The following is a 9664-nucleotide window of genomic DNA, read 5'->3' on the forward strand; positions in this document are numbered from 1 at the left end:
CGAAAGTCGGTTTCAGGTAGCCGGCTCTAGGTTGACTCAGCCTTCCATCATGGATGGCATATTTTTTCTCTCTCTGGTTATATACAAAGTAATAAAAAGGTAGTCAAGAAAGCAAAATGTTTGTATGATTTTTCTGTACCAGAGTAAGCGACTTGAAATGGACATGAGGGTGGTTAAAAAAGAAAGGGTAGATCCAAAGGAGAGGGACCAAATGAAGAAGGTGTGGTTAGAGAAGAAATGGCTGTACCAAAGGGAAAAGGGGCCCCAGTTATACTTCACTACCCTACCTTATTGGGGAACTTATTGGTTGCATGTTTACTCTTTTAACACTAGGCTAGATCCACTAAAGGCAGAGAATTCTGCTGGCAGAAGAAACTCTTCCACTGGTACAGGAAGGAAAGTTCTGCCATTAGTCAAAAATCAATAGGATCCAGACCTTTGAGAGAAGCACTACATATGAACAAAGCAACTAAAGCTAAACAGTATCAAGAAATGGAGGCTTGATTTGGATAAGGACCACAGCACAATGGGAGCAGATGTTTAAGGGGAGCAGGTGCTTATGCCCCCCCTCCACCAACTCATTTTCCTGACATGAAACAACCCTAGGCTATTTGCCCTGTTGGGAAAACCTACATGTAATATTTACTAACTGAAGCCAGCATGATGTAGAACGGCAGACTCTAATCTGGAGAACCGGGTTTGATTCCCCATTCCTTCACATGAAGCCTTCTGGGTGACCTTGGGCCAGTCACAGTTCTCTCAGCCCCACCTACCCGTTGTTGGAAGGGGAAGGGAATACGATTGTAAGCCACTTTGAGACTCCCAGGTAGAGAAAAGCAGGTTATAAAAACGAACTCTTCTTCCTCTGAAATATTACATGTGTACTGTGATATTCTTGGAAATCAGCCAACAGTAACAAGAAATGGAATGAGCAACATGAATGAGAAGAGAGTGCAGGACTGTTGGTGAAAGTTTCCAAGGCTATCGAATATGGGCAGGCCAGATTAGCCATTTTCTGCTCTGCAATATGGGCTAAGACCATTCTGGTTATTTATATTAAGCGAGCTTCTGTCTCACAGACCCACATGGCTATTGTATTGCATTCTTCAGAAATTATTTGGTTCCCATTCAGTCTCCCACAGAAGTTTACTTCAACTGGACCTAGTTCCCGAAATCTGTATAACAAATAAGAAAACAAACAACATTTGTAAAAATGTTATATCCAACCAGCAGCTCCATCTCTCTATGACAAATCTATTAAAAAAAAAAAATTGCTGTTTCTGGTATTTCCTATTCAGTAAGAATCTTGTCTCAGGCATACTTACCATGTTGTCTTATCATAAAGCATATCTCAAAGGCTGCCAAATATGAACTCACTTGACAACAGTATCATCAGCTTTGGTGGCCTTGTGCTTAGGGTTGCCATCCTCCAGGTACTGTTGAGAGCCCACGTTGGAAAAGAATTCTTGGACATTTGCAACTGATGAAGCAATCACGATTGCGAAACGCTTACTAATCCGGAAGTAACGTTTTGTTCTTATTACATCTATAAAATTGGATTCTCTCAGTTGGATATGAGCATGAACTCTACACCTTGAACTTGTTTATTGTTGCAAATGGGACAGTCTATTTTGGACCTTTTTACTTTTGAAACTCGATGAAATTTCCACCACCCTGTGCATTTCTTGACCTATGATTGTATAATAGTGAAGGAACTGTTTTTTGTTTATCCTATTTGTGGTGTGTTATTATTATGTTTGGTGGTTCAACCTTAATCATATGAATTAATAATCAACTTGAATTAGACCTGACTAAGAATTTTTTGTATTATCATTGATATAGAACATTGAGCTGGTGCTGTGGGTTCTCTCAACTGTGTTGAATCAGCATACGTATTATTTGTTTAGTTTTCACTAATCCTCCAGGTACTAGCTGGAGATCTCCTGCTATAACAACTGATCTCCAGCCAATCAAGATCAGTTCCCCCTGGAGAAAATGGACTCCATGGCATCGAAGTCCCTTCCCTCCCCAAACCCCACCCTCCTCAGGCTACACCCCAAAAATCTCCCGCTGGTGGCAAAGAGGGACCTGACAAACCTACTTGTGCTGGGTGCCCTAGCATCTGAGGCCATACTGGTGGCAACATGAGAAAGGGCCTTCTCTGTTGTGGCATCAAAGCTATGGAATTCCCTCCCCATTCCCTCCCTGTCTATTGTCATTCACAAGTGGGTGAGATTTTTTCCATGCTGGCGAAACGTCAGGAAAGAAAATACCAAGACCACCGTTACACAGCTTGGATAACCTACAAGAACTAATTTTTTCCTTTGTTTGCCATTCCCTTATTGACCCTCCTGTTTGTTTTTAATTTGACTTTCACATGTATGCATTGTTTTGTTTAAAGCTGATTTTAATGTCTTTTTAACTGTTCACCACCTTGAAGGCCTACAGTGGAAAGGCAGGATATAAATGTTTTAAATAAATAAACATAGCAACACAATTCACAACTATGTTGATGCTTGGTAGCACAGGGAAATATTTTGACTGAGCCTGGGTGGCATCAAACATGGCAAATGACAAGAATGGTGGTGGGAGCAAAGATGATGGAGAAAGCGAAGGGGCAGAATTTCAGTGGCTGTATTAAAGAAATTTCACGGGTCACCCACTTCAGAGCAAGGCTCTCTAAATGAAGGTACTCACAATTTATCATCCAAGGGAGAGCCGTCTAACCAGGTCCATCTTCTTTCAGGAAATGTAGCCTTTAGTCCAATCCACAGCAGCTGTTCCCCTTCCATAATACTTCGTATAAAGGCCTGTAAGCAACGCAACTGGTCTAGCAATACTGCAGTACAGATAAATATAGCACAGATTCTATGATCTTTTATGCATGGCTGTTTCACTCACCGTCACCACTCCAACAACTTTGGGTCTTTGTGTTGATTATGCATGCCGTTTCCGACCGTCAGAGGTCACCTCACTCTCCCCCTGCGTTTCTCTGTGTTTTGCCCACATTTTTAGAGACCCGTTTTATCTCGAATTTGAAAACATGGGCAAAACACAGAGCAATGCAGAGGGAAAGTGACTGTCGGAAATGGCATGCTTAATCAACACAACGACCCAAAGTCATAGGAGGGGTGACGACCAGTGAAACAGTCATGCATAAAAGACCTAGACCCTTCTGATTCTATCTAATCAAGAGTAGGGAATGGGATTATCAGTATCCCCATATCTGCCTTCCCCTATACTCCCTGAAAAGCAAGCTGCTTTCACAGATTTGACTGGGATGCCAGGACCCATTCCAAAGACAGAGAGCAAGACTGACTTCTCTGAAACACTGCTTGCCAATTAGCCTTCAATATGTTCTATGGCATGAGGAACAGAAATTCCATGATAAAATACACTGACCACAATTTTCATGCACTACCACAGCTCCCTGCAGAGCTGTAGAGATATACTTACCACTTCTTCTTTATTCTGTATCACCAGCAGTTGAGAGTGTTTTGCTTTGCAGTCTTCCTTACTCTTATTCCATGTTTGCCTTTCTTTGGAGATCCAGTAGCATTTGTTCTCATGAAGGTTCCAGTTCTGAGGACACAGTCTACAGCTGGACTGCTCTGAAAGGAAAAAATTGGAAATAGAGATGCTGGAGTTCCGTTCAAAGTACATATTCCTGCATGTGTGTGTGTGTGGGGGGCGTTTATCATGGAGTCATCTGCATTCTAGATGTTCCTCAGTTTGGTTGCATGTTTTCCCAAATCTGTTTTTTTTTTGTATGATCTTTTCGATTGTAATAATGCCACAAATTGATTTTACCTTGTGTGGATTCACAGGACGCCATTTCTGCCCCCCCCCCCATTTTCAGATTCCCCAGAAGGTGAGGTCAGTGCTGTTTCTTTTGACCTTCTAGGGAAATGTGAAATAGTTTTGTTCCAGAAAGCCTTTGAATTAATGAGAAAGTTTGGCTCCTCTTTAACTGGATTTTTATTGTGCCCCCTTCTTTTATTGTTGGTTTTTCAGTTGTTGTGAATTACTGGGGGAGGGGCTGATGGGTAGGGTAGCCAGGTCCCTCTTCACCACCTGTGGGAGGTTTTTGGGGTGGAGCCTGAGGATGGTGAGGTTTGGGGAGGGGAGGGGCTTCAATGCCATAGAGTCCAATTGCCAAAGCGGCCATTTTCTCCAGGTGAACTGATTTCTATCGGCTGGAAATCAGTTGTAACAGCAGGAGATCTTCAGCTAGTACCTGGAGGTTGCCAACCCTACTAATGGGGCTGAAAGGTGGCATACAAATCAACTAACTAGATTATGGTCCCCAACATTTTTAAACATGCAGGCACCTTTTTGGAATTCTGACACAGTATGATATGCACAGCCAGAAATGGCTGCCACAGGAGGCTGAGCCAGCCTCAAAATGGCTGTGGACATCCTTTTGTTGTGGTGACAGCTGCTGCCAAAGCAGCATTTTAAAAAATCTGCACATCTGATCAAATCTCCATCAGTCAATCAGAAGCCATGCTGGGCAAAACTACCACCCAGTCCCACCCACTTTCTAAAGACACTTGATGAGCACCATGGCACCCTGGGGACCCCTGAACTAGACAAAAAATACATTTGGGATTGTTCTACATACTTTCTGTGTTTGTGATAATGTCTTCAGATGTTTTCTGCAATAAGTAGGTCAAGCTACCATTTGCATTTTAATAAAAAGCCTCATTATTTATACATAAAGACTTACAGTGCAATCCTAAACAGGTTTGCTTAGAAACCTATTCAAGTGTACTCAATGGGGTTTAAAAGTTAAAGGTAAAGGTCCCCTGTGCAAGCACCGGGTGATTCCTGACCCATGGGGTGACATCACATCCTGACGTTTACTAGGCAGACTTTGTTTACGGGGTGGTTTTCCAGTGCCTTTCCCAGTCATCTTCTCTTTGCCCCCAGCAAGCTGGGTACTCATTTTACCAAACTCGGAAGGATGGAAGGCTGAGTCAACCTTGAGCCGGCTACCTGAAACCAACTTCTGTCGGGATCAAACTCAGGTTGTGAGCAGAGCTTGGACTGCAGTACTGCAGCTTACCACTCTGCGCCACGGGGCTCTTCAATGGGGTTTGTGTGCGTGTAAAGTGCGGTCAAGTCGCAGCGACTTATGGCGACCCCTTTAGGGGTTTTCATGGCAAGAGACTAACAGAGGTGGTTTGCCAGTGCCTTCCTCTGCGCAGCATCCCTGGTATTCCTTGGTGGTCTCCCATCCAAATACTAACCAGGGCTGACCCTGCTTAGTTTTGAGATCTGACGAGATCAGGTTAGCCTGGGCCATCCAGGTCAGGGCTCAATGGGGTTTACTCCCAGGAAAATGTTCTTAGGATTGTACTGTTGCATTTATATGAAGATTTAAGGAGCTGTTATAAGGTCTGTCCTTGACCCTCATTATTGAAAGATAATACCTAAACTTACCTTTTATTCTGTTGTCAAGTGGCTTACACAGAAACTGTTTCAGTTGGGACAGGTCGGACTTATTTTCTGTTCCACTGGTTGGTCCCAGGCAGTGACAGTCTTTCTCCAGAGCATCCATAGGTTGCCTCATCTGAAAAACTTCAAATAAGAATGTCCGTTTTGTTGACTGACAAATTGAAAAAAGGGGGCATGCATCCAAAGTTAATTAAATCTATATAAAATGCATTACATTGTTAATAGAGGGAAAATTAACTGCAGCCACTGTGTTGTCATGGTATGTCCACAAACTTTGTAATGGCAAGAAGCAGAACATTCTGCAACAAAATGTTCGCAGACAGTCCAGCTACTGTCAAAGGTCTGCTTGGTTGATGGAAATTGTCCTATAAGTACACCCGTGACAAGAGGAGAGGCATAGGCAAGTAGGAAGGACGAGGACAGAAAACTTAGTAGAAAATGATCCCAGGAAACTGGATAGCAAAGAAACTATGAAATAAAGAAGCACATCATGGTTCTGAAGAAAAAGGACAAAGTGGGCAGTTGAGTGAATAATAGGTATGCTCACCAAGAAAAAATCTATTACAGTTTCAGATCTAGATTTACTGTGATAGCTTCATTTCAGGTAGGATGGTACCAGATTGGGTTAGAAATCAGTGCTGTGTTTTGGGGTTCTGGATTATTTGGACTATTATTTTCAATGGACTTTCAATTTGAGTTCTGGTGCAACAGTCACTGAAAATAACTTCACTAAATTTTCCGTGAACACAGTCCTCCCTCTTCTCTCAAGATCCTCCAAATTTCAAGCACATTCAACAAAGGGGTTCTATTTTATTGGATCCTGAAGTGAGTGAGTTTCCAAGCACACACGCTACAGACAGGATGTAGTAAAACAAATGACAAGAATGCCCATTGAGAACAATGGGAGATGCCTGATGGTCCATTGGATGTAATGGGACCCAGGAATACCAACTTACTCCATTGGCTCCACTGAAATACATTGTAATGCACAAAAGTTGCAAAGGAACTATGGAATTTATATCAAAAATCCTGTTCTGGGGACCAGAATGAAGCCTCCACAGTGGAATGGCATTCCTTGGGACCAGATAAACTGACCTGGGATGGGGCGACAGCCTCCACAGTGGTATTATGGTCCCTAGGACCAGAATGACAGCCTCAGAGTGGAATGACAGTACCAGGGAGTGGAAACCATGTTCTGTGAGAGGAATGACAACCCCCTGAATGGAATGGGACTGGAATCTGTGCCCTCACCAGAGGTAAGTCCCCCTGTCGATGGGCTGTCCCTGGGACTTCTTCATCTCCATACCTCTACACACTATCATTCTTGAGTGGCCTACTTTTCAGTCCACTATCCCTCTTGCTACAAACAAAATCTTAGCCATCCTCATGACCTGACTTCTCCTACCCACCAACAGCAAAAATGCTTTAATGTCCCAAAGCCATATAAGGTTAATTCATCTTTTCATGCACCCCCCTCCTCCAAATGTCTTCCAACAATTTATCTTATTCACCAGGGGTGTGCATAATGGAATTCCCAAGCTGAAAATACACATGGGAATCACTGTTTTGGGTTGTTATAGTTGTGTATTACTAATCCATGATTATTAGTGAAAATTCCTGGGAAAAGGTGTTGTTTGGGTGCTTCCTAAGCTAGCAGCAACATGAGCAACCTTCCAACTATTTGGATCCAGCGTGGTATAGTGGTTAAAAGAGGTGGTTTGGAGCGGTGAAGTCTGATCTGGAGAACCAGGTTTGATTCTCCACTCCTCCACATGACCAGTGGAGGCTAATCTGGTGAACTGGTTTTGTTTCCCCACTCCTACGCACAAAGCCAGCTGGGTGACCTTGGGATAGTCACAGCTCTCTCAGCCCCACCTACCTCACAGGGTGTCTGTTGTGGGGAGGGGAAGGGAAGATGATTGTAAGCCGGTTTGCTTCTCCCTTAAGTGGTAGAGAAAGTCGGCATATAAAAACTAACTCTTCTTCTTCATCATCCTTGCAAGAGAGGAGCATAGAGCAGTATTTTGGGTGCGGTGGAACACAGGCAGGATGGTGCTGCTGCACTCGTCTTGTTTGTGGCTTCCTGGAGGCACCTGGTTGGCCACTGGGTGAACAGACTGCTGGACTTGATGGGCCTTGGTCTGATCCAGCAGGGCCTTTCTTATGTTCTAGTTCTAACCAATCACCTTTGGTATTATCTTCAATTATAGTTTCCACAGACCCTGGAATTGGCTGTCTGTTGAAAAGAACAGTGTCTACAGTGCATGTGTGTAGAAACTGGGCTCTTGTTGAATGGAGCCCCATTGTTGAATGGACTTGAAATGTGTGTGTGTGTGGGGGGATTATTGAGGGAAGAGGGAGGACTGCATTCTGTGAGACTTTGGTAGCATTATGGTTAATGGGCGAAAACACATGGTCCCTTCAGCCTCCTTTATTCCCTGTTTCAGCCAGGATTCAGCCAGGATCAAATGCATGTGTTTCGCTGAATGTGTGTTCGATCCTGGCTAAATCCTGGCTAAAACAGGGAATAAAGGAGACTAAAGCGACTAAGCATTTTTCGCCCAATGACTGCTGCCCCAGACCCTGTAACTGAATGTCTGTTGAAAACAATGGTGTATGTATGGAATGTACTAAAAGAAATGACAATAATTGGGAACAAAGGGATATGGCATTGGATAATGGGAGTCAGGAATGCCAACTGACTAGCATGGGCTCCATTGAAAGACCCAAGACAGAAAAGTTACAATAAAAATGAGGAAGGGACTAAAAAAAAATCTGCTCTGTGCCTGGAATTACAGCCCCCAGAGTGGAAGTGATGTAATCACATTCATAACACCAGAGAGGCAATGAGAATCCCCCACTCCAGCTGGGGGTTTGGCAGCCCTATGTGAAACCACAGTTAAGATTAACTGTGGTCAATAAACCATCTTCAGATCCTGGTTTCAGATCCTGGTTTGAGGAACTCTAATTATAGTTAGTGGATCAGCCCTCTTTCAGACAACTAACTATAGTCAGTTTAATTAAACCCTGGTTTGGCATGAAGTTGGAGACGAACCATAATCTCCTGATCACAAGAATCCAAGGATAGCCAAAAGTTCAGAAAGGACCAATAGGCAGGCTGTAAAAGCCTGGGGCTACCAGTTGTAAAAGCCTGGGGCTACTTTAATGAAGTACAGATATGGGGCAGCTCAAAAGCTTCTGTCCACATTATTTCCTGTCACCCCACCACATCTTCATCTGTTTTCATAGCAATACAACCACAGGAAATTAAGCTAATTTTATATACTTGAGATCATTTTTACACTGTTCTATCAATACAAGATGACTTCCCATTATAATTGTGATATTGCGAAGCTTTGATATACATCACCCCATCCTGTACCACATTCTGAAATTATTCATATCTTAGAGTAAGAACAGAAACTGATAAACACCAGAGAGGATGCCCATTGTCACTTCATTGTGCTGTAACTTAAGGGAACATTGAACACCAGAAAAGTAATGATGATTATAAATCCTTAAAATTATATCATAGTATATCGAGCTGAAAATTCCGGGGTGATGTTCTAAGACACTAAAAGGGGATAGTGAATGAGGCCTACCTTCTAACCAATGATGTTTCATATTTCCCTACTTTTTAAGTATAAGAAAATACTAAAACACACACACACAAAATGACCATAGGATTAGATAAGAATGACATTCAAAATACGAACAATCTGTCATCTGGCCTATGTTGGAAATGTAGTAAAACTAGGGGCACGTTCTATCACTGTTGGTGGACATGCGAAGTAGTTCATAAATTTTGGAAGGGAATACATAAGAACTTAGAAGGCATTATTGGTCAAAGTATATTATATGACCCCAAATTATTTCTATTAAGTAAAACACCGGATAATATCAACAAAGACCAACAGAACATACTGAAATATTTAACTACAGCGGCAAGAGTAGTATTAGCATCTCTATGGAAAACAAATAAAATTCCTACCATAGAGACCTGGATGGATAAATCTTATGAATATATAACAATGGCACATCTGACTGAATCTCTACAAACGAACAATCAAAAACAAACCAGAGACAAATGGAAACCTTTCTATGATTATATGGCAACTAAAAAATAATAACAAGACTCTAAGCACCACAATAGATTCAGATGGAGTTTTAATCCACCCTATTAGAAAATAGCAGTATTAATAAA

At 42.4% G+C, this 9664-nt stretch overlaps 1 protein-coding gene across 1 annotated transcript; it reads right to left on the minus strand.

The window, feature by feature from the left end:
- Positions 1-1051: 1051 nt before the first annotated feature.
- Positions 1052-5563, minus strand: LOC130473877 (killer cell lectin-like receptor subfamily B member 1B allele B). The gene is made up of 4 exons (XM_056845502.1): positions 5446-5563; positions 3453-3611; positions 2698-2830; positions 1052-1175 (listed from the first exon to the last, which is right to left on the minus strand). Exons 1-4 carry the CDS (start codon positions 5561-5563, stop codon positions 1052-1054), a joined length of 534 nt encoding a protein of 177 aa, XP_056701480.1.
- Positions 5564-9664: the final 4101 nt, after the last annotated feature.

The sequence above is a fragment of the Euleptes europaea genome, chromosome 1 (assembly GCF_029931775.1).
Source record: "Euleptes europaea isolate rEulEur1 chromosome 1, rEulEur1.hap1, whole genome shotgun sequence".
Taxonomy (NCBI): Eukaryota; Metazoa; Chordata; class Lepidosauria; order Squamata; family Sphaerodactylidae; genus Euleptes; species Euleptes europaea.